General features: G+C 44.6%; 1 protein-coding gene across 2 annotated transcripts in view; it reads right to left on the bottom strand.

The window, feature by feature from the left end:
• ROR2 (receptor tyrosine kinase like orphan receptor 2) overlaps positions 1-25,799 on the bottom strand; it is a 167,705-nt gene that overhangs the window by 122,323 nt on the left and 19,583 nt on the right. The window contains exon 1 of one of the 2 annotated variants that reach the window (XM_044287446.1): positions 17,391-17,793. The exons of the other annotated variant lie outside the window; for it this stretch is intronic. Within the exon in view, the coding sequence (XP_044143381.1) occupies positions 17,391-17,472 (82 nt within the window). The 5' untranslated portion in view covers positions 17,473-17,793. Of the gene's footprint in view, positions 1-17,390; positions 17,794-25,799 lie in introns of those variants that run through there. 2 annotated transcript variants of the gene reach the window in all.

The following is a 25,799-nucleotide window of genomic DNA, read 5'->3' as shown; positions in this document are numbered from 1 at the left end:
AAAACGGATGGCAGCATCAGCAGGGGGGAGCCCCGCAAGTACAGGTATTTAGCTCCTAAAAGTAAAACAGATGAAAGGTCCTCTTTAAGGCTGTATTACACAGCCCGATATGTCAGACGATTGTTGGGAAAGTGTTTTCTCCCGGCAATTGCCTGCTCGCTAGCGGAGGAGACCACTTCTATCCAGCGATCTCCAACACAGCAGAGGGAGAAGCGATTGTTATGCTATTACTCATCCCCATGCTGAATAGTGTTTGTCGGTGGCAGATCTTGATTGGACACCATGATCTACTGCCTGCTCATTCATTGGGCATTCAACCGCAGTATTACGCTTCAAGATGATCGCTAACAAGCGCTACTACGAATGCTCATTAGCGATCATCTGCTGAAAAATCGGCAGCTGTAATACAGGCTTTAGTTAGTTGGGGAACTTTATTTACTGTCGAGAAGAGATGTCTAAGAGGAGGCAGGATTAATTCATCGTATTAATGGGCCACACAAAAAATAAGGTGAAAAGCTGTTCCATGTAAAATTCTCTCAAACGACAAGGATCCATTGTCTCCATCTGGAGAAGAAAAAGTTCAGTCTCCAGAAGCGACAAGGCTTCTTCATAAGAGCTGTGAATTTGTGGCACAGTCTATACCTCAGGACGTGGCCACAGCAGGAAATACTGACGTCTTCCAAAAAGGCTTCAATGATTTTATAGAACAAAATAACATGAATACTGTTGGTTAATGTGTAGCATTCTCATATCCCACTCCTTTCATTCCCATCCCTCCTCATCCATTGGTTGAACTTGATGGACATATGTATGCTCTAAACCAGGGGTAGGCAACCTCCGGCACTCCAGCTGTTGTGAAACTACAACTCCCAGCATGCATACTTACTCTGCTCTTCTAAGAACTCACATAGAAATGAATGGAGCATGCTGGGAATTGTAGTTTCACAACAGCTGGAGTGCCGAAGGTTGCTGATCCCTGCTCTAAACCATACTGACTATGTAACTGAAGGAGTTTTCCAATGATTGTGGCGATTTCACATCAAGTTAGTAAAAGCATTTATTTCTAGAAGAAAATGCTTTATTGGAAAGCCTCTTCAACATGTTCGGCTGAAAAAGCACATTTTAGGGAGCAAAGCAGTTACCAGGCCCCACTGCTAGCTTTCAACTCCAAGGAAACAGAGGACAAGTCAAAAATCAGAGCTGTCTAATCCCTGTTGTTTCCCAACTGGACTGTCCCCATAGACATGAGATTGTCAGCAGATCCCTCAGCAAATGGTAGGATCCACTAATGTCTACAGTTAGCTGTACATGCTACAATGTTGCAAAGGCCATACCCATTAGATCACAGTTGGCCAAACTCATCTAATATGGCCTGTCAACTGTCCCCAAATTGGCATCAAGATACATGGATAGATAGATAAATAGATAGACCGATTAGATAGATACTGTAGATAGATGATAGATAGATAGATACCGTAGATAGATAACAGATAGATAATAGATATGACATAGATAGATAACAGATAATAGATAGATACCGTAGATAGATGATAGATTGATAACAGATAATAGATGGATAATAGATAGATAGACAGATGGTATGCTCACTTAAAGTATCATTACATACTTCCATCCAGTCCATGTACATTAACTACTTTTCAGGAGCCTGACATGAATGGCTGATTGAAATGTAGCAGTATCGGTTTGCACTGCACTTTTCAAAGTTTATTGCACAGTTTAAAGCCCGATTCCATTTTACAAGATAGCTGATCGCTTCTGAACCTTTTCTCTGAAACTTAAGACAAGCTCTTTGTTTTCTCGTTTAACCAGTGGCTGACCTCCCATAAACCAGCAGACTACCCTCCTCTTCGGCTCATACAAAGGACAAAGATGGGACAGGTAATCTATACCATTCTTTTCTTTGTTACCCCACTGTGCTTTATACAATTAATTGTTGGTTTTTGAGAAAAAAAAAGTCTTGGAGGGGTTTACTGATTAACTATCATCCAAACATAACAGAACGGAGATATTTCAGTGTAATATACAGTTTACAGAGCAAGAGGAGCCGAGTAGAGAGATATATGGCCACGATGGGACAACCCCTTTAAATTAATTCATCAGTTGCACTGAATCTCTTAGTCCATTATGGACTAGAATGAATATGGCTGTCCCAGTCGGTGTAGCAATCGTTCACCAGATAACATTCAATCAGGGAGTAGAATTATTTCTTATTATTTCGGTGTAATATTTGTGCTGAACAATAAGGCCTGCTTTATTAACGTGCACAAGATCCTTCCCTGGATGAAAACATTGCTTCTGGTTTATGTGAGATCTCCCACTAACAGGCCTGTGAGTAGCGTAAGCAAAGTGCATTTTTGATCGTGCTCCAACTATACACCTTTGTAAGATCTTGGATTTAAACTTATAAGGAGCTTCTCAAACCCACAAACATAGCGAAGCACTAGAAGCTAAATCAAAGGATATAAATGTGGTAGAGTGCTCACCGACGTACGGTCTGCTATACCACCTAGCATGTAAAATCGGAAATATAAATCTTAGTGACCGGTCCTTTATAAAATATCACAATTTATTATAATGCATACATATAACACTTATAAAACTACGGTATATAGTACTATAAAAAAAAAAAACGGCAGGTATATATATAAGTAAAAATAAGTAAGAATTCACATAAAATCACGGTCCTCTATCTTGTTAAAGTGCGGAGCTCTCGCACTATTCAGTACAATAGCAATAAATGTTCCATAGCGTTATTCTGTGCACATTTATAAAGCTTGCTGCTTATAATTGTATAGCAGTCCAGGTATCTATAGTACCACCGAATTCTCAAAGTGTAAATGTGATATATCCAGCTTGTATATGAAAGAGATATCGGTCCATTACCGCAAACTTGATGTGTCAGTTGTTTGCAACATACATACGTGCATATGCGGCTTTTGGATTCCAATATTCACACACACACAGGTGTCTGTGACCAGACCTGCATGCGGATTGTGAGCAAGAAGATGCTGGATATAATCTGTGGCTGCAGATAGCGGTTTTGGAATAGTGCGATAGCTTTATCCTGGATTTCTTCAGCCCAAGTGCATAAATATCGCTATGGTTCAGTAATCACCAGATGCTTTTCGAAACCAAAGCGGTTTCTTCCTCAGTGGTGCAAGATATAAGTCAAAGGATGGCTGGAAATAGCGCAAAGAACGCAGGGCGGATACATGCATAACTTGTTATCATTCTAATACGGCTTATAGGCCAATATCTCCGTTATTTTTTATGCAGAGCAGAAAACCAAAAAAACGACATGTGCTCATATTACTTATATAAAACTATAACAATTTAATATAGAGAAATCCAAGACTTCTTACAGTGTATTAAACATTTATATTTCTGGTTTGTAGTTTATAAGAGTAATCGTACTATATAGGTTGGCAGTATTGGAGAATAATGGTTTTTCCAGAGCCTATATTTCACTGTGATAACGTATGAGGCAGAAAATGGAAACTCGCACACATTTACTTTTGCCTACTAATTAATTTCTCCTGCAGAACTGACACTTTAAGGCTCAATTCACACGTCCGCAAATGGGTCCGCATCCATTCCGCAATATCGGGAACGGTTGCGGAGCCATCCATTCTCTATGGGGCCGGATGAGATGCGGAGAGCACACTATGTGCTCTCCGCATCCGCATTTCCTGAGCGCGGCCCCGAACTTTCGGGCCGCGGCACTGCAAAAAAATGGATCAAGTCTGATTGCAATTGCAGACAAGAATAGGCAGTTCTATAAGGGGTGCCGGCCGGGTGTATTGTGGATCCGCAATACACTATGGACGTGTGAATGGACCCTTAGTGACAATAAAAAAAAAAAATATAGGAAATAGTGAGAGGTCCATATTAAGAATACTGTACTTTTGTTACTTTGCTAAAACAATGTAAGAAGGTAAGGCCGCGTTTAGACGGCCTAATTGTCGAGAAGATTATCGTTCCCGAAATCGGCTCATGTAAAGGTGCTGCAGATCACCCGATGAACAGCTACTTTCACATTAGCGCTTTCAATTCCACCATTGAGATCCGTCATAGGATCTCAATAGCCGAAGAAAACGCTTCAGTTTTGTCCCCATTCATTGTCAATTGGGACAAAACTGAACGAAACGAAATGCACCAAAATGCATTCAATTCCGTTTGGTTGCGCTCCCATCGCGGACAGAATAACGCTGCAAGCAGCGTTTTTCTGACCACAATGTGGTGCGGAGAAAGACACACAATAGAAAACGGATCCGTCCCCCATTGACTTTCAATGTTGTTCAAGACAGATCTGTCATATATATGATCATAAGATGATTTTTCTTATGATCGCCCAATCATAGTTCCTGGGCAGCAGATTGTGTGGTGTGAACAGCGATCTGCTGCCCTAGAACAATGAACTCGTGTGAAGAAGAGCAGTAGCTACCAATCGTCATTATACAGAGCAGGAAGTGTAGATATTGCGGATGATTACGAACGCGATGATACCAAATATGTGGAGGGAATGTTATTTTAGCAATTTTTTTCAATTGAAAAGCTTTTTTTTCAATGAAAACAGTTTTTTTTTTACTTGGATTTTTATTTTATTTAATAAAACTTTTTAAAAACTTTTATTTGAACAAGGGGACTTTATAAGACAGTCTTTTGATTGCTTCTATAATACATTACATTGCTTATACAATTCAATGTCAGTCAGTGCCATACTGACATTCACCAGCAGGTTGGGCCAGTGAGTCCCTAGGCTGCCATGCCAAGACACCGAATCTCACAATCTCATTAGTTTAGATGCCAAAGTAGCTATTGACCACAGCATATAAGGGGTCAAAGAGCCGGATTGGCACTTCTGCCAGTCTGGGCCATTGGAGAACTAACCCGATTCTTGTGTGCAGCGCTTAGGCTGGGCCGCTGTAAAAAGGCAGTGGCCTGGCCTAAGGCCCCTAAGGCCTATTCACTAATGGATTAAAAAGATGTATGGTATATTGCTTAAATATTATCAGTCATAACTGTTATCTTATGATGAATTTTGATTGGACTGGCTTCTTTAACACCTCACGATAAGCTACCATCGGGGGAAGCCATTTCTGGCCAGACATTTTGTAATGAATGGCGGTCCAGGTAATGAATGTATAGATCACGTCCCCCACTCTGCCACTCTTAAGGTAACAGTTGAACAGCAGTTAAACAATCATCTGGTGAACGACTAATCATTTCGCAGAGAGGGCAGTAGTAGCATTTTAGTCCATATTGGCCATTACAGTTCAGACTGGCCATGCATGTTGAATGAATCCAGGGGATGGAAGTAAAATCTTTCTGGGAACATTCTTTCATCCAAACAATCTTTAAACAAAAGATCTTTCATCCATCGAATGAAAATTTCAAACACAGCCAACTTCTTTTCAGACGATGATGATCTGTCATCAGTCTGATCAAAAGTTTGTTGTTAAATTTCCCCTGACGAAAGATTGTTTTGGTTGAAATTTTCCATGCTGATGAACCTTATGGTTACCTTACCACGGCTGCTCTCCACCGTTGCCTCTTAGAAGTGGTTCTCAAACAGGTTGAACACCCATATAACATCTACATACCTCCCAACTTTAAAAAAATCGCAAAGAGGGACAATATGTGCGGCGCACATCTTGCCAGTTTTTTTCATACTAGGTCACCCCTCTAACTCCACCCAAAGCATAATTGCTGACTCTGTCACAACTGCAGCAGTTGGGGATCGGTTAGGTGGGTATCGGTAAGTTCCTTTATTCTTTACAGCATGTGGAGCCCCTGGGACAATTGTTTTCTTGCGCTTCAATATCCATTTAAATATACGCACACAAATGATCATATTATAGATATTTTAAGGTCCAAATTGCACAAAATAATGGAGTTCTGGTCTAATATACAGGTAGAAACCATACAGACACTTTAGTAAGGAGCAATTTAGTACATTTATTAATGCACATTTAGGCATTAATTCCTCAGGTCAAAAAGAGTGACATTTAAGGATAAAAGAGGGACTTGGGTCAAAAAGAGGGACTGTCCCTCCAAAAGAGGGACACTTGGGAGGCATGCATCTATCCACCCTAACAGGTTATATGAATAGGTTAGTTTTATAAGACAACCCTTTAAGAACTAAATGAACTTCTGAAAGAACTAAAAAAAAGTCTTCATAAGTTACTTTGTTTTCATTCCTGTCTTTCTTGCCAAAAGCCTTTTTGTCAAGAACTCGGATAAGTGAATACAACCTGTGAAGAAAGATCAGCTGCCTTTTAAAAGGAATTTTGGTTTTTACTTATTTCTTTCCAAATTTTCTTTTAAACTGTATCCCTTAAATCTCCACCCCTTCATATCTAAACAGGCAGAACCACAAAGTCAACAAAGTGTCCTTTATATTGAGGTAGTGGATTCAAATAGGATTCCCAACAATGAAGAAATAGACCCAAGCCGGCTCTTGTGGAGAACATATGGAAAGGGTTTCTGGGAATGACATGAAGGTGTAATAAAAGCATACTTAAATATTTGTTCTTCAGACTGTTCCCTGATTGAGTTAAGAGACCCTGACTCACTGTGGAGGTAAGCAGGGGGGCATTAAAAACACTGAATTTTTGTCTAGGTTTTTATGTGAACTGTTAACCAGCACTATTTAAGGGAATGAGACGTGAAAATGTAGGAACATAATGTAAAATGTGACGTGAAGCTGAAACTAAAGTTGACATCTGGGAATACGATTCTAATGGCAGACATGGCCCTGAAGTCTTCCCCATACATGTAAGGATAATTTAGAATCACAATGGCTTTCACTTAGAAATGTATTCAAATTCCACAGACCAATTTCCTTTGGTCTGTTGAATACCACATGATTATCAGTCTGACCAAAAAATGTACTCAAGACATAGGCCAACGACGACAATGGCGCTGTTTCAGGGCAGGACAAGCTGTCCCTTTTCCCTAATTTTACAAAATATGTAGAAAAACAGACTTTTGGGGATTGCCACTATGAAAAAAAAAATTCTGCCTATATGGACAGACCCCATGACCTCTACCTCACCTAAATTCAGATAACGATCAAATGATCCAAAGGCCAAAGAACAATATAGTCATAGGCATGGGTTTCAGTGTGATGATTTGAGTATATACACTAAGAACGAGCAAGGCAAGGGCCTAAATCTCAAATCTAAATGTATGAACTAGGGTTATTTAATAACTTAGTTCACATTGCACTAATTTGACACATGTATAAAGCACTCAAGAAAGTGAATTGTAGAAGGGTGACTTCAAACATTTGAGAGCGAAATTGAGGACCTGGGAAGGTGGGCCATTTTGTATTCATTGGCCTTTGTTCTCCTGCTTATGCTGAAATAACTTGCAAATGGGATAAGCAAGAGAAAGGTTTGCATCTTCTTTCAATGTGCTAATTCCTTTTTCTTTTCTTGAAGGTTTAACTGCTTGACTGAAAGCCATGCGCCCTGCATAACCCTCAGACATACTTAGCCTAATAACAACTTCCTTTATGGAGTAACAACTCCAACAGGACTAAACAACCTGAAATGTCTGCCTGTTTCCTGGTCAAGAGGGACGCAGAAAGGAGGGGACTGTGATCCTACACCCTACATCCCACGCCACAAAAACAAAACTCCCTTTCCAGATATGAAAAACATTATCGCCTGTGTCTAAAAAAAAAACCACTTAAATATTGCAAACGGTTAAGCAAACAAGCTGAAGGAGACAAGTTGGCTGGATACAAGGCTCTACAGTCTGTTAAAATAATGCTGCATTTTATGGGTCCAGGCAAGCTAATTGTGTGAAATGGAGGAAGACAGGTAGGATTTTGCTGCTCAAATTTAATGATTGTGTAAAATGTAAGGAGATTTCCCTTATAATTAAAGGAAGGCAAACCATACACCTTAGACAGTTGTTGGTCCACCAGCTTTCTCTTCTGACACCCATATACAGGGACGCCCCCGATTTGGCTAAATGTTTATGCGTTCTGAGAGAGGAGAAAGCCGTGGTAGACTCTTCTTAGGCCGGCTTATCTCTCCGAGAACAAAAAAAACTGGGCATGTTGAAGTCTAATCCTTATCTCCTCCCAATGTTGGGAGGCCCCCTACACAATAGACACACAATCCCGCCTATACACATTTTCAGTGTATGGCCAGTTTTAGTAAAACTGAAGCTTGTGTATGGTCGTGCTAAGTAATTTACCTTCTGTAGTTCTTCTTTGGTCATTAAGAATAATTCCAGAAATACTGGACAAAATATTTTCTGCTCATGTAGTGAGAACACTGATAATAACATTAAAGGGAATGTCCACTCTTTTTATATTGATGGCCTTTGTTCAGGATTGGCCATCAATATCCAATCGCAGGTGGCCCGAAACACCGCCATTCAGCTGTTCTGCATCAGAAGTTGGAGCCAGAACTACAGTTCAATCCATTGTGTGATGCTTCCACTCAAGTGAATGGGAGAAATGCTGCAGGAACCAGCTCTATCCACTAGACACAATGGGGAGAGGTATCAAAACCGGTGAAAAAGAAAACTGCCTTAGTTGCCCATGGCAACCAATCAGATTCCTCCTTTCATTTTCCTAAGGAGCTCTAAAAAATAAAGCTCAAATCTGATTGGGTGCTACGGTCAACTAAGCCAGTTTTCTTTTACACCAATTTTGATAAATCTTCCCCAATGGACAGGGCTGTAGTTCGAAGGCTGACTTCCGGCACGGGAGCTACTGCAGAATAGCTGATAATTGGGGGTGCGGAGTGTCGGACCCCCGCTGATCAGACATTGATGGCCTATCTTAAGGACCAGGAAACCAATTTAAAATGAAATGTTAAATAGTTCAAACATAATACTAGTTCATACCCAACCTGTAACTATCACAGGGTAGCAACACTTGAATGTATGCCTCTCAGACACATATTTGTTTTCACGCGCACCCGTTATAGGCCAATAATCAATAGTGTATTGGGACAGGAACTCACCCCTTGATGCAATGCCAATGAGAGGCCTGATAGTTTTTGTAATTAGCAATTAAACCCATTTCCATACAAATGACAATGCTGATTACCAAAGAGCATGTGAGAGGCAGGTTTCCTGCAAACAACTGCGCACTCGTTAAATGGGATTCATTCTCCCCTACTGTCACCCTTTTCTTTACTGCCCTTCCCCCACACATCAACAAGCACATTACATTTACAAGTAAGAAGCATGCCCCACAGGTAGACTATTCGGAAAAAAAAATAATCACCATTTCAATCATTAAATACCAATTACTGGCCAATCACTAAAACTATTGATGTAAAGTCATCAAAGCTACCAGTATGCAAGTGCAGACGTGGTCCATATACTAGCGGTGTGACCTCAGGATGCAGTGATTATATCATGTAAAGCTACACATTAGTAGTGCCAGGAAATGCCACTAATACTAATGAGATCTGCCAACAGCCTAAAGCTGGTCATATACATGAGATCCATGTCAGCCAAACCCACTGACTTTAGCCGACCACTTAATGTGTACGGGGCCTCCCGATTCTCCTCCGACAGCTGATGTCAGATGGATAAGGATTGAGCATGTTGGCGTTCAACTGCCTAATCCTTTTGTTCTTAGTATATAATCCGCTTCCAGATGTTTCTGGTAGCGGCTTTAGCCTCTTCACTCCATATGCATGCTTGGCTGAGCTATGCCAAGTATCGGGGGATCAGGAGAGATAACAGTCGGACAAAAGAGAGCTCGACCAGCAGCGTATCCCCAGCTTAAAGAGACTGTCACCTGGTTGGAGCATATTAAAGTGTTACTACTGCCATGTACAATAAAATACCTTATTTCTTGCTGTAGTCTTCATTTTTTCTTTCATGATTTCATTAGCGATAAAATCCACTTTTTATGTTATGCAAATAAGTGTCCAAAGGTGCCCAGAGAGGCGTTATTATCCTTCTCTGGAGCCCAGTAACTGCCCCGTACAGTGCCCAGCCCGCCTTCCTTTAGAGTCCAAGCACCCTCTTCCAGCATAAGTAACTGCCCACACCCAAACTCTTTGCCGCTGCCCCCCTCCGCTATGTGAAATCTGTACCGCGGACTGCTTGCGCGATGTAGAAGCTCCTGAGGGCAATAGCTTTAAATTTGTCACGGCTCGGCGCATGCCCAGTGACACATTTGAAGCTATTGCCCTCAGGAGCTTCTACATCGCGCAGGCAGTCCACGGTACTGCGCCTGCGTGAGATTTCACATAGCGGAGGGGGGCGGCAGCAAAGAGTTCGGGTGTGGGCAGTTACTTATGCTGGATGAGGCGTGCTTGGGCTCTAAGGGAAGGCGGGCTGGGCACTGTATGGGGGAGTTCCTGGGCTCCAGAGAAGGATAATAACGCCTCTCTGGGCACCTTGGACGCTCATTTGCATAACATAAAAAGAGGATTTTATCGCTAATTAAACAGGCAGTAGTAACACTGTAATATGCTCAAACCAGGTGACAGATTCCCTTTAAAGGGGTTATGCAGCGCTAGTATATTAATGACCTATCTTCAGGATAGGTCATCAATATCAGATGGGCAGTGGTACGACTGTCGGTGGCGCCCCACCATCAGATGTTTGAAGAGGCCGCAGCACTTGTACAAGCCCCACGACCTCTTCGCTGTTTGACTGCAAGCCATGTAAGTTGTAGCAGCGGTGCAGTGTAACTACAACTGCTTGTCCTGTTTGCTTCAAAGGGAGTAGCAGCTGGAGTTAGAGGTCGCGGCGCTTCAAACAGCTAATCTGGGGGTAGATCATGGATATACGGCGCGCTGCACAACCCCTTTAAGGCTGATTTCACATGCTCAAGCATGCATGTGTTCCCAGTAGGAAGGGTGACATGCTGCAGACAAATTACTGTATTTTTAGGTGCCGAATAAAAAAGCATTTTGCTTGTTTTTCTGGTTATTGGATAAACCTTTACACAATTTTTACGAACAAGCATTTGTACAATAATTGGCAAAATCCTCGGCTAGTATAAAATAGGGCGTAGCCTGTCTAAAGTTCTTGAATTGCCCATACACAATATACTAATAGGATATTTTTAGGCAGAGCTTTTGGTGTGACTTTAAGTTGGTTGAGATTTTGGTTCTCTAAACCCACATATACACAATAACGTATCTTCTTTACCATGGCTCCTCTCATCGTAGGATTATATATCGTTTTGCTCCTTGGTGGTCACTTCATGTAAACGTGCCTTCAACTATGTAAAGTCTCAGCTTCTCATTTCATTAGGGACATTCTTAAATATCACCATGTCTATTCCAAGCAAAAATAAATATATGCTGGCCCAAGAGATGAAGTTTGGTTCCCATGTAAAATGTGCAGGTCAAACATGAGGACAATAAATAATTGGAACAGTTACAATCTCAATGTTATTACTGGGAACAAAGAGGAGATACAAGACTGAGGCATGCACGCCAGTTGGAACAAAGGAGAAACTTAACCTCAACAGGGAAAAGTAAGTTTTTGTCTACAGACAATAATACGTACAAACTGAATGAGACCCGTAACGGTATCTGAATGAACACACTAATGAACAAAGAATCTGATATAAATTATACATTGAATGTGGTCATTATGGAAAATACCCCCCCCCCCCCCCACAGATGTCTACATGAGAGAGAACGTCTATATTAACTGTCGCAAAACTGTTCAGACATTAGATGGTACAATGGACCTCCAATAATTATTGTACACATATAGGCCACAACTACAAATGAAGATCTTATACACTAAACGTAGCCACCTAAAAAGACTTTCTTGTGTAGTCACAAGCTGAGGATGAAACTACATCTGTAAAAAGTGATGGATCTCTTTCCTCTGTGCATGAACTCACACAAGGAGGTAAATATCTCCACAGTGATGTTATCCTGAAAGCCATAAATATCTTCAAAGTGAGGTCACCTAAAGCAAACTCAAGGAAAAGGAGTATAAACCCAAGGACATTCATTCAGGAGGAGACACAGGACTGATCACATCTCAGCTACCATTCAGAACCTTCAGAGTTTCTTGTCAGTATATGGGAAGTTTTCAGAATCCAAATTTACGACGACTCTTAGCTCCAACATTTCTTCTGAAGAGATAATATGAATGTCAACCAAAGGGGAAAAATGCTAGCTAAATAACAATCATATAGAAAATAAAGAGCCTGGTACCAGAGGCAGCTAGATAACCAGCATACATGGATACCCATGGATCGTAACAATGGAAACAATGACAGTTCTTCAGGTATGACACTAGGCGCTAGCATATATTTAACATTATGCGGTTATACACAGGTTTAAATTACTTTACCTTGCCTGTAAATTCCTCCATACACATTAGACTACTGTCGGCCAAACCCACCATTTTCATTCATCTAACAGGTGTTCCGCCCAGCCTCTCCATACATATGCACGCTCAGGTCAGCCAAGCATGTTCTGTACATGTTCTCAGTGCCCAGAAGGAAGTAAGGGGCCCATTTACATGGGCAGATTATCAGGCGCCCTAAGATCTCTGACAAAAAGGGAAGGCGAATAAAAAATGTTATTCCCATAACATGCAATAAATTAAGGGGTTTCTGACTTCCTCCTAAGTCTCCACATTATCTGTTCCTTTGGCCAATTGAACACAAGTCCAGATACACTTTGTGGGATGGATGAATTTCCCGGACCAAACACTCCTCTTTTACCCCACACTATGTGAGTTCATACCAAACCTCGGGTCTCACATTCGGTAGACCCACGGTCAGGTAGGTACACACAGCATCCATTAATCACTATGATGCTGTGAGTTTGGTCCGGGAAATAAAGCTGTCACACAGAGCAGGTTTCCTAGACTGAACACGTTCATGTGAAATTGGTCACTCTCTTATTTCTGCCGTTCTCCTTAGGCCTATTGCACACGACCGTATGGCTTTTTCAGTGTTTTGCGGTCCGTTTTTCATGGATCCGCTGTTCCGTTTTTTGTTTCTGTTGTGTTTCCGTTTCTGTTCCGTTTTTCCGTTCCGTTTTTCCGTATGGCATATACAGTATACAGTAATTACATAGATAAAATTGGGTTGGCCATAACATTTTCAATAGATGGTTCAGGAAAAAACGGAACGGAAACGGAAGACATACGGATGCATTTCCGTATGTGTTCCGTTTTTTTTGCGGATCCATTGACTTGAATGGAGCCACGGACTGTGATTTGCGGGCAATAATAGGACATGTTCTATGTTAAAACGGAACGGAAAAACGGAAATACGGAAACGGAATGCATACGGAGTACATTCCGTTTTTTTTTGCGGAACCATTGAAATGAATGGTTCCGTATACGGACTGTATACGGAACGCAAAAAACGGCCAGTAAACGGGAAAAAAAAACGTCCGTGTGCAATAGGCCTTATACTACTGGTATGATAGTTAGCCATTTAGAAGAATCTGTTCCAGAAAAGCTGGTCTGATTAGGCCTCCATAGAGGTTGCAGTGGAGAAAGTGGCGTTTCTTGTGAGAGGAAAAGCAGCATAGACCTAGTGGAGAAGAATGACATCCATGGACACTACTGCTAAGTATGACGTCCATGGACGCTATTGCTAAGTATGACGTCCATGGACACTATTGCTAAGTATGATGTCCATGGACGCTATTGCTAACCTGATGATGTTTGTGATGAGCTAACAGGGAACATAGGGTGTCCTTTTGATAGGCCCTTTACACCAAAAAAAATGGAATAAAAAAAGAAGCAAATGGCGGGTTTGCAACTTTTCAAATGCCGCTGAGACTTAATTTAGTCAAAGCAAACACTGGTTTTGATCAATCTCCCCCATAGACTTGTTTCAGTCCAGTATCCGGCTATATGACGTATCTATGGAATAGATTGTATCTGGTTGCTTATGGCAATAGCTGACACTCAGTATCACTTGTGAACTGGCTATAGATCCTAATATTACACACAGGTTGCATTGTTTGTGCTCCGAGATATATTTTGGGAGTACATCACTGGATTTGACCACAAACATCTCATGCCTATGGTCTCCTGTGATGTCAAGTAACTACGTTTAGGGATGACAATCTCTAAATGTTATTAACTATTATTACGTTACGGGCAATAATTCTCTAAATACTACACTCTTCACCACCAGTAAAAGATCTTCCCACTGTGCACTTTCCAAAGGGGTCACCATAAATCAACCGAGGATGAAAAGAAAACTGTCCACAAAGCTCAGATCAAATGTCTCCCATCACACACACGAGGCAGCAGGACCTCCTCCCCTCCCCCAGGTAATACAACAAATGGCAGCCAGGCTGAAAGTCCAGGACCCTGAGCAACAGGAAGTCCACAATCCAAGCATCTGTCACCTCCTGGGGAGAGCTAAATGGATTAGAGCTGGACTAGGAGAAGAAAAGTTCTTTCAAAACATGCATTTGATTAACATGTCCCCTCCAATATACAACATCACTTCTGCTCCCCTGAGCTATGATCACAAATCCCCCGTCCACTTTGAACTGGATGAATTCTCAGCTCAGTTGGGCAAACGGACAAAAAAAGACAAAAATTAACAGTCAAACACCTGAATGGATTGACACCAGCTCGACCCATCCTGAAACAAAGTGGTTAAACAGAGAGGGCCTTGTATTTGAGCTCAATTGTTGGGGTCAGCAGGGTACGGGGCTGATAAGATTAGGACTATCCACACTTCTGACCTTCCTGTAATCTCTTGAGTAATCCGGTCATTATAAACCCCCCAATGACCCCTTCAAATATCAAGACCACTAGTATACCAGTCTCTATGGGTGTGCCCCCCACTGCAGATAACAATTACAAAGATTACGCCACCGGTATTTAATACGTTTTTGGGTAGACATCTCATCAGGGCACCGTTGTCGAGCCTGCGGACAAAGAGAGAAGTAATATACTAATAAATGCTCAGAGGCGTCTTAGGGTACTTTAACACTAGCGTTGTTAGAATCTGGCTCCTCCTATATCCCCGGCGCATGCGCGGACCAGAAAACCGGATCCGGCGATGCAGCAATTTCCGGAACACTTGGTACCGGATCCGACATTAATAGATCTATATAGAAATTAATACCGATCCGGCAAGTGCGGTATTGTTCCGGGATTTTGGCTGGAAAAAATACCGCAGCAAGATGCAGTATTTTGTCCGGTCAAATACCGTACAAGGGATGGAACGGAAGACATCCTGATGCATACTGAACGGATTGCTTTCCATTCAGAATGCATTAGGACAAAACTGATGCGTTTTTTTTCTTCGGGTATCGAGATCCTTTACCGGATTTCAATACCGGAAAAGAATAACGCTAGTGTGAAAGTACCCTTAAAGGGCAACTCTGGCTACAGCAGACACATGTTATACTAAGGGCTCACATATGCCTTCCGAATTTTGCGGAATGGAAGGTCCTTCTCCATAATAGAAATGCCTATTCTTGTCCGCAAATACGGGGCCACGGAACGGACATACAGATGTGGACGCATCTTTTGCAGCCCCATCTGATCCGCAAAATTGCTGAACGGATTGGAACAGAAAAATACGGTAATGCGAATGGGCCCTAAAGTTGATGAAAAAGGACGATTTCAACTGTAAAGAGAACTTGTCTGGTCAAATTTAAAGGGGTTATCCAAGACTGTAACAGATCTTTCAGAGTGGCCGACCCATAGTGGTGAACATACTTATATGGTCCTCGTCACAGGGTCTCTTCATCTCCCTGCTGCGCTGAAATCAACATCCTGCTGATGGAGGGAACACATGACTGCTGCAACCAACGGCTGGCTGCAGTGGTGACCTACTCCCCTTGAGTCACCTGCGAGACCGAACCTAGCAGCGGGGAGTCGGGGACCATGTAAGTATGATCCTGGAAGGCCATCATAGCCTGGAAAGAAGTCCACCATGTTTGAATTTTTCCGACTAAAGATCTTTCTTCTATGAACAATCTTTCTATTAAAGAATATTCCCAGAAGGACTGTCCATGCATGGCCCGGTGTCCATGAACATGTATGGCCAGTATGAACTACTGCAATAGGGTCTTTGATGGCTATGGCTACTTCAGTGAAATGATTGTTCAGCCATCAACCAATCTAATGTACATGAGAAGTGGCCAAGGCCACCTGATTTATGCCAAGGGTGGGCACTCCTTCTCCTTATGCCAGTCAGGGTATACATAATTCCTTGTAGACTCATTTGAAGCTTCAGAAGAAGTCCATGAGGTGAGGATATTCCCACATGCAAGTAGCCCTGGTGACGTTGGAGATCTTTCTGGGAGATGTGGGCGCTGTTTGCCTCTTGCGCACACTCCCTTTTAACCCCACCATCACCATAACCCTGCAGCGTGCCATTTAGTAGAAGCACTAGGTGGGTCTTACTAGAACAGATGCCCAATAAGTTCAGCAGGAACGTTAGATTTTGGGACTGTTAGTTACACAATCTAATACAAATTCAATTTTGGAACGTAAGGGATATACATTTTATAGATCTACATTTGTACATTGGCTGATATCTTCTGTTAAATTATTCAACTGGTGCAAACACAACAAGGCTAGCTTCACATGGAGGATTTTGGCGCAGATTATGCCTCCAGAACTTCCCCAATAATTTCACTGGGGGATCTGCCTGCTAAACTATACAGCGCTTTTTCTCTCTACTTGCGGTTTTAAAAACCTGTCCATTCTTCACGTGGATTCTGTGCGGAATCCACTTCCGGAATTTCACTGAAAATGGCCAGGAATGAAAATCCTCTCCGAAACTACTCCAAAAACCGCATTAAGAAAAAAGAAAATCACATGGAAAAAAAAACTAATGTGGATCAAGTTTTTTTCAGCTCAGAAAATACAGTACTTTGTGTGAAGCTAGCCTAAGAGTACAGCCACACGGTCAGGTTTCCTGATGCAATTTTGGAAGCCAAAACCAGGAGTAGATTGAAAGAGGAGAAGTCGTATCTGCCCTTTATACTTTCTCTCCAGATTTTGGCTTCCAAAACTGCATCCGAAAACCTGAGCGTGTGGCCGTACACTAAAGGTAGCGTTCGCCACTCCACCCACCATCCATCAGCATAATTATCCCCACATTAATGGCCACCTGTATGGTGCCCCCTACAAGATGAATGACTAATACCCCTATGGGTGGAGGACATGCTGAAGCCAACCATCACATTGCCTTCCCTGCCCCCAGATGAAAGGGTCCTGCAGAAAATCCAGCTGTGTGAGCTAACAATGCAGGGAAGGGGCTCGCACAACAGCCCCCAGATGTTACCCCAACCATCAGGGGGAGAGAGGACGCAATATTACATGTGCAATGCAATTATTCATATGGGGGGGCACAAACTTATCATCTCCCATCAATCAGGTGTGGCCAGAAAGTGATGCCCACATGTACATACCTGCAGCCCCCAGCACGGTGCACACTGCCAGCAGCCCCAGCAGCACGGCCCCCAGCCCCTCAGATCCCCGGCTCCTGGACATCCTGGCAGCAATCCTTACAGCATCCACAAAGTTCCTCAGCAAATGTGGCAAAGGGAAGGGGCTGCCTGGCAGCCCCTGTGCCGCCTGCTGCTTGTCGTCCAGCTCCCGTACAATGAGCTCTTTGTCAGCCGTGTGCCGCCTGGTACTTCACCTACTGCCTCTACCTGAGGGGCTAGCAATGTGCCAGGAAACTCAGCAGTTAGGTGACCAGCGGAACCATCCTTGTAAGCTCCAGGGCGGACGTGAACAGACCCAAGTCCCCCAAAAAAAAGTTTGGAACAGTCCTAGTTTCACGAAGTGCCAGACCTGCCCCCTCGTGAGTCCCGCACAGTGTGAGGGGAGGTAGGAGTGGGCAGGCTCTTCTCCCTGCACCCCCTGCCAACAGCATCCTGACGTCACGCCGAGGGAACCACTGTCAGGCATTGAGTAGGAGTCGGTGTGAGCGCCATCTGCTGGCCAGGACGACAGGTGGACGCGCCTGACCAGGTAAACCCGTGGCTGTAGTAGGACTGCAAGTGTCAGCAAGCCCCGCTGAGCTCTGTCACCTGATAACCCAAGTCAGATTAGTCTAATTCTTGTACACATTCTACCTTTCTGCACAAGTTGCTTGCTCTTTATAAATAAAAGTATTATGTCCTATATGTTCATCCATATGTAGTACACTAAAGTGGCTATGCGGAGGGTACTGTGATGCCGAAATGTGCCCCCTCAGGATAGCTCCTATTCCAAACTATTCCCATTAGTGTTGAGGGAATCGAAGTCCACAAAGTGGATCTGGATTTCAGGATAAATTCAATTTGCCACAAAGCCGAATTTCCTCGTGCTTCGTGGTGGCGAATTCATTTAGTCTGGAATAGTGCAAAAAGCAAGAAAATCATACCTGATCCATTGGCTCGCGATGGGCTGGCGGACGCCATCTTGCTTCAAGATGTCATGTGAAATCCAAAGCGAGGTGATGTATGATGTCACCAGGCTGGCTGGCGCAATGACGTCATATTTTTTTTAATAGCTACATTTAAAGGGGTTGTCCGGGTTTAGAGCTGAACCTGCACATATCCCCATCTTCACCCCTACACCCCCCCCCCCCCCCCCCCCATATGAGCATCGGCACATTTCATGTGATACAGCACAGGGCAAGGGCTGTTTGTTTACATTGGCACACTGCTAGGTGGAGGCTTCTGCCTAGCAGTGTTGCCTGTGACGTCACCGGCACTGATGGGCGGGCTTTAGCGTTTTACAGGCTAGGGCAGCGCTAAAGCCCACCCATTAGTGCCAGTGACGTCACCAGGGTAACTGCTAGGCGGAAGCCTCCACCTAGCAGTTTCTATGAAGAGCCTGGTACGTCACCGGATCTCCGAAAAAAGCCTTTGCCCTGTGCGATTCAGTGCAGGGCAAAGAGCGAACACCAGAGCATGAAATGCTTCGATGCTCATATCACAGGGGCGAAAGGGTGAAGATGGGGGTATGTCCGGGTTCAGCTCTGAACCCGGACAACCCCTTTAATACAACATATCAAGTATTGAAAAATGGGGGGAAAAAAAAATCAAAAAACAATACAATACCGCCAAGGTGTTTTGGGTTTTGCTTTTAAGCCATTCACTGTGCGCTAAAATGACTTGATGACCTTATCCAGTAGGTCAGTACGATTACAGCAATACCAAATTTACATACAGTAAGGGGCCATTCACACGTCCATAAGTGTTTTGCTTCTACAATTTGCGGACCGCACATCGCCGACACTATAATAGAAAATGCCTAACCTTGTCTGCAATTGCGGACAAGAATAGGACATGTTCTGTTTTTTTGCGGAAACGGAAGCACGGATGCGGAAGTGCGGATCCGCAAATGCGTATGCGGACAGCACATTCCGGCCCCATTAAAAATGAATGGGTCTGCACCCGTTCCGCAAAATTGCGGAACGGATGCGGACCCATTTTGCGGACGCGTGAATGGACCCTAATTGTTATATTTTACCTCTTTAAAAAAATAAAAACTTTTAGGATAACTATTAGATCAGTGGAGGTCCTACTGGGGGGAAACAGGATCCCACCCTCCAAAAGTGCACTGCTGTTCCTTCTGCTCCATCCATCTCTATAGGAGCATTGCACTATTAACCTCTGAGACCCCCACCGAGCTGATCCTGAGGATAAGGGATACGTTGCTGCAACGGAATACCTCCTTAGGTTGGTGCTACAATGGCAGCTCTCTATACCAGAGAGTGTTCACCGACCCGCTGTTACGGCGGTGCTCCACTGCCAAAGGAGTTAAAATGTATTTTGTGAATTTTCTGAATGTATGCTTCCCAAGCAGTTAACAGGTCGGTTAAATGTTGTCACCAGTGATGGCCCGTTCGCATTGTTCGCCCGCGAACCTATGCGGGCTGCCATGTTTTTTCACAAGTCTGGCGAGGCACGGGTAAGCCCTTACTTGTGCCGCAAGCCGGTCTGAAAACAAATGCGGGAACAGGCAGTTCTGAGAACAGCCCGATGAACTGGCCATCACTGGTTGTCACTAGGTAGGACCCCTGAGAAGTGTGGGATAGGCAGAGAGAAGTAAAGATGTAAAATAAAAGCTTTAAACCAGCTAAGAGCAAAAAAAATTATTTGTGGGGAATACCAGTGTTAGGCTACTTTCACACTTGCGTTCAGAGCGGATCCGTCTGGTGTCTGCACAGACGGATCCGCTCCTATAATGCAGACGATGGGATCCGTTCAGAACAGATCCGTCTGCATTATAGTTTAGAAAAAATTCTAAGTGTGAAAGTTGCTCAGACGGATCCGTCCAGACTTTACATTGAAGTCAATGGGGGACGGATCCGTTTGAAATTGAGCCATATGGTGTCAACTTCAAACAGATCCGTCCCCATTGACTTACATTGTAAGTCTGGACGGATCCGTTTGCCTCCGCACAGCCAGGCGGACACCCGAACGCTGCAAGCAGCGTTCGGGTGTCCGCCTGCTGAGCGGAGCGGAGGACAAACGGTGCCAGACTGATGCATTCTGAGCGGATCCGCATCCACTCAGAATGCATTAGGGCTGGACGGATCCGTTCGGGGCCGCTTGTGAGAGCCTTCAAACGGAACTCACAAGTGGAGCCTCGAACGCTAGTGTGAAAGTAGCCTTAAAGGGGTATTTATCAACTCACTATTTGATACTTACCTGCTCCCGGCACGCTGTCCACTTCCTGGTTTCGGCACTCGGCAGGGGGGGGGGCTCCATCTTGATTGATATCTTCCCCCGGTCGGGCTGCGCGCTGTACTGAACGCGCACACCGAGGCCGCGTATGCGCCCTGGTGACTTCCTCCTGGCAAGTATACTATACTGGCCAGGAAGAAATTACCATAGCGCATGCGCGGCCTCGGCGTGCGCGTTCAGTACAGCGCGCGGCCGGCCGGGAAAAAAGAAGAAGACGTCTGCGCACGCGCGGCCACCGCGATTTCTGAGAAGAGCGGTGGCCGTAACCAGGGGAGACGGAAGACAAGTATATGTTTATTTACTTCTAAGGGGTGGGAATCATTAAGATGGGAATACCCCTTTAAGAGGAGGTGCGTGCAGAAGCTCTGTGGAGATGGTCTGTCTTGTGGACTTTTGGACTCGGCAGCTAACTTGTCCAGGAGATGAAAGGCTTTGGGAGTGTGGACATACTTTACAGGCAGACGGTGGATCTGTGCTCGAACTTCAGGGCAGCTGCACTTGATCGCGACTCATTACTGGTTGAGAGGGACAGGAACATTGAACCACCTCGCTTTGCCCCGCTGCAGATATTATTAAGCGGGTCATAAATGAAAACTGGGATCTGTTGAAGGGGATCCGGCTTTGAGCAATCTCTCTAGCCAGCGACCGACCATTGGTCACGTTCAGAAAGTGCCCAACTCTTAAAGATAAGTTGGTCAATAGTGTGCTCCGCAAATCTCAGGCGGAGACCTGGCTCACGAGTAAAAGATCAAGAGGGAAGTGCGGGCATTGCTCTTTTTACGCATTAAATGTATGTAGTAAGTGGTTACAGATAGTAGGCGTTAAAGACGCAGTGCGGGATTTTATTACGTGCCGCACGCCCTATTTCGTTTATGTTGTTTTCTGTCCATGTAAGAGATTTTACATTGGTAAAACAATCCATCCACTTTTGGAGCGAATACGAGAACATGTCAATTCCATCCGTTCAGGTAGAGGATGTCCCCGCTTGATCGAACATATCAGAACCGCACATAGCGGTCGTCCTCGTTGTCTTTCCTTTGCGGGAGTGGAACAGGTCCGTCCCATCCGTAGGGAAGGGGATCGGCACCGTCTGCTCCTGCAGAGGGAAGCAAGGTGGATATTACTTACTAGAGCCATGGGAGCAGCGGGGCTGAACGACAGAAATGACATGTCTGTATTCCTTTAAAGCAGGGGTGCACAACGTTTCCTGGTTGGGGGCCACATTGCCAGAATGAACCAATGACGAGGGCCGAAATTAAAATTTCAAGGTGTATTAACAACTGAAATATTGTACTTATGGCATATTGAACACACATTATATACCATTAATGTCTAGTTACACTTCCAGGACTCCCATCTAATGGCAGAAATACATGTGAGCAGCCACAAGACATAGGCATACATGTCTGTTACCAGATGGTTGGGGGGCGCACAGAATGGTATCAAGGGCCACATGTGGCCCCCGGGCCGCAGGTTGTGCACCCCTGCTTTAAAGGGTTTCTACCACCAGAAATACTGTTATGTAGCTGACTGACATTAGCGATGCGCCCATGTCAGCACTACATAACAGTGTGTTTCTAACGTTAGTCCCTGCAGCCGTTTTTGTTAAAAAGCACTTTTATTATATGCTAATGAGCCTCTAGGTGCTATGTGGGCGTAAAATCAGCACCTAGAGGCTCCGTCCACTCACCCTGTATTCCGCCCAGGTCCAGTGTTGTGCCCGCCCCGCTCCTCTTGATTGATGACACTGTTCCCTGCATCGTTGGCGAAATCCCGCGCCTGCGCCGTTCACTTCGGTCTTCAGCGCAAGCGCAGTGAGTGAAGGCCGCTCTCCTGATGCCGGCTTCCTCACTGTGACGTAGTCGGCGCAGGCGCAGTGAGGAAGACGGCACCAGGATCGCATCATTCATTCACTGCGCCGAAGACAGAAGTGAACGGCGCAGGCGCGGGATTTCGCCAACGATGAAGGGAACAGTGGCATCAATCAAGAGGAGCAGGGCGGGCACAACACTGGACCTGGGCGGAATACAGGGTGAGTGGACGGAGCCTCTAGGTGCTGATTTTACGCCCACATAGCACCTAGAGGCTCATTAGCATATAATAAAAGTGCTTTTTAACAAAACCGGCTGCAGGGACTAATGTTAGAAACATACTGTTATGTAGTGCTGACATGGGCGCATCGCTAATGTCAGTCAGCTACATAACAGTATTTCTGGTGGTAGAAACCCTTTAAAGATTTGAAGTAGGACACTAAGATATCCATTTTTGTTGAGCCTTGATAGCTTAAGATTTTTGAACCCCTGGAGAGCTGGACTCCCTCTTGTACAGCAATTGCTTCTATACCTTAGGTGAATTAGCAACACCACTGTACAGCGCATTATATTAGTATGTTAATATGACTATGAAGATTGAATAATTATTGGCACTGACTCGCATGTATTTGTCCTTTCCACATGTTATGGTTTTAACGTTACTAACCTGCGGCGCACAGCTGTTTGCCGATGGCTCCGGCTGCAGGGCGCCGCCTCTATAAAGCGCAACATTGCGCAATGACGTCTACAGCGGCCAGAAGAAGCGCGATAGTACGTGCGAAACGGCCGTAGCCGCTACCATCTGCAATAGTTTGTCCGCCCCAGCACCCCATCTGTTATTGTCCTCAAGAAGGAAGAATAAAGAGATACATATTCGCTACTTCGGTGAGTGCCGCATGTTACTTTATTATCTTCTCTACATTGTCGCATTCGAATTGTCTCTCTCTCTAATTGCTGAGCACCACACATGAAGTTTTGAACACCGCATCGTTGGCGCATGGCCAGAGGAAGTGGTAGGATTGTTGTCTGATATTATAGCAGTGCCTCCGTATTCTGTTATTTCATAGTGGCTTTGGGAGTGTGGACATACTTTACAGGCAGACGGTGGATCTGTGCTTGGACTTCTATTGCAAGTAAAGAACTGTTCTGCTGTTAAATCTGCCTCACGTTCCAGGAGTACCTGCCATGCACCTCCGAATTCTTTACCACCAAGGGTACCAGAACCAACACCAGACAGGAGAACCCCATTGTTAGGGCCAGTGATAGGGGAGTGTCTATGTAACTAGCTGGTGGGAGGAGCTATAAACTAGCTGTGTGTTAGGGGCAGTGATAGGGGAGTGTCTATGTAACTAGCTGGTAGGAGGAGCTATAAACTAGCTGGGTGTTAGGGGCAGTGATAGGGGAGTGTCTATGTAACTATATGGGAGGAGCTATAAACTAGCTGGGTGTTAGGGGCAGTGATAGGGGAGTGTCTATGTAACTATCTGGGTGGGAGGAGCTATAAACTAGCTGGGTGTTAGGGGCAGTGATAGGGGAGTGTCTATGTAACAAGCTGGTGGGAGGGGCTATAAACTAGCTGGGTGGGAGGAGCTATAAACTAGCTGGGTGTTGTCAGGGGCAGTGATAGGGAAGTGTCTATGTAACAAGCTGGTGGGAGGAGCTATAAACTAGCTGGGTGTTATGGGAAGTAATAGGGAAGTGTCTATGTAACAAGCTGGAGGGAGGGGCTATAAACTAGCTGGGTGGGAGGAGCTATAAACTAGCTGGGTGTTGTCAGGGGCAGTGATAGGGGAGTGTCTATGTAAGTAGCTGGTGGGATGAGCTATAAACTAGCTGGGTGTTAGGGTCAGTGATAGTGGAGTGTCTATGTAACTAGCTGGTGGGAGTAGTTATAAACTAGCTGGGTGTTAGGGTCAGTGATAGGGGAGTGTCTATGTAACTAGCTGGGTGGGAGGAGCTATAAACTAGCTGGGTGTTAGGGGCAGTGATAGGGGAGTGTCTATGTAACTAACTGGGTGGGAGGAGCTAAAAGCTAGCTGGGTGTTAGGGGTGATGATAGGGGAGTGTCTATGTAACCAGCTGGGTGGGAGGAGCTATAAACTAGCTGGGTGTTGTTAGGGGCAGTAATAGGGGAGTGTCTATGTAACCAGCTGGGTGGGAGGAGCTATAAAATAGCTGGATGTTAGGGGCAGTGATAGGGGAGTGTCTATGTAACTAGCTGTGTGGGAGGAGCTATAAACTAGCTGGGTGTTGTTTGGGATGGTGATAGGGGAGTGTCTATGTAACTAGCTGGGTGGGAGGAGCTATAAACTAGCTGGGTGTTGTCAGGGGCAGTGATAGAGGAGTGTCTATGTAACGCGCTGGGTGGGAGGAGCTATAAACTAGCTGGGTGTTAGGGGCAGTGATAGGGGAGTGTTTATGTAACTAGCTGGGTGGGAGGGGCTATAAACTAGCTGGGTGTTGATAGGGGAGTGTCTATGTAACAAGCTGGTGGGGGTAGTTATAAACTAGCTGGGTGTTAGGTGCAGTGATAGGGGAGAGTCTAGGTAATTAGCTGGGTGGGAGGAGCTAAAAGCTAGCTGGGTGTTAGGGGTGATGATAGGGGAGTGTCTATGTAACTAGCTGGGTGTTAGGGGTGGTGATAGGGGAGTGTCTATGTAACCAGCTGGGTGGGAGGAGCTATAAAATAGCTGGATGTTAGGGGCAGTGATAGGGGAGTGTCAAGGTAATTAGCTGGGTGGGATTTGCTGTAAACTAGCTGGGTATAAGGGTCAGTGATAGGGGAGTGTCTATGTAACTAGCTGGGTGTTAGGGGCAGTGCTAGGGGAGTGTCTATGTAACTAACTGGTGGGAGGAGCTATAAACTGGCTGGGTGTTGTTAGGGGACGTGATAGGGTAGTGTCTATGTAACTAGCTGGGTGTTAGGGGCAATAATAGGGGAGTGTCTATGTAACTAGCTGGTAGGAGGAGCTATGAACTAGCTGGGTGTTGTTAGGGGCAGTGATAGGGGAGTGTCTATGTAATTTCCTGGGTGGGAGGAGCTATAACCTAGCTGGGTGTTGTTAGGGGCAGTGCTAGGGGGAATATTTATGTAACTAGCTTGGTGGGAGGAGCTATAAACTAGCTGGGTGTTGTTAGGGGCAGTGATAGGGGAGTGTCTATGTAACAAGCTGGTGGGAGTAGTTATAAACTAGCTAGGTGTTAGGGGCAGTGATAGGGGAGTGTCTATATAACTAGCTGAGTGGGAGGAGCTATAAACTAGCTGGGTGTTAGGGGCAGTGATAGGGGAGTGTCTATGTAACTAGCTGGGTGGGAGGAGCTA

This window comes from Bufo gargarizans, chromosome 1 (assembly GCF_014858855.1).
Source record: "Bufo gargarizans isolate SCDJY-AF-19 chromosome 1, ASM1485885v1, whole genome shotgun sequence".
Classification (NCBI taxonomy): Eukaryota; Metazoa; Chordata; class Amphibia; order Anura; family Bufonidae; genus Bufo; species Bufo gargarizans.
This window is presented reverse-complemented; position numbering and strand designations above follow the sequence as displayed.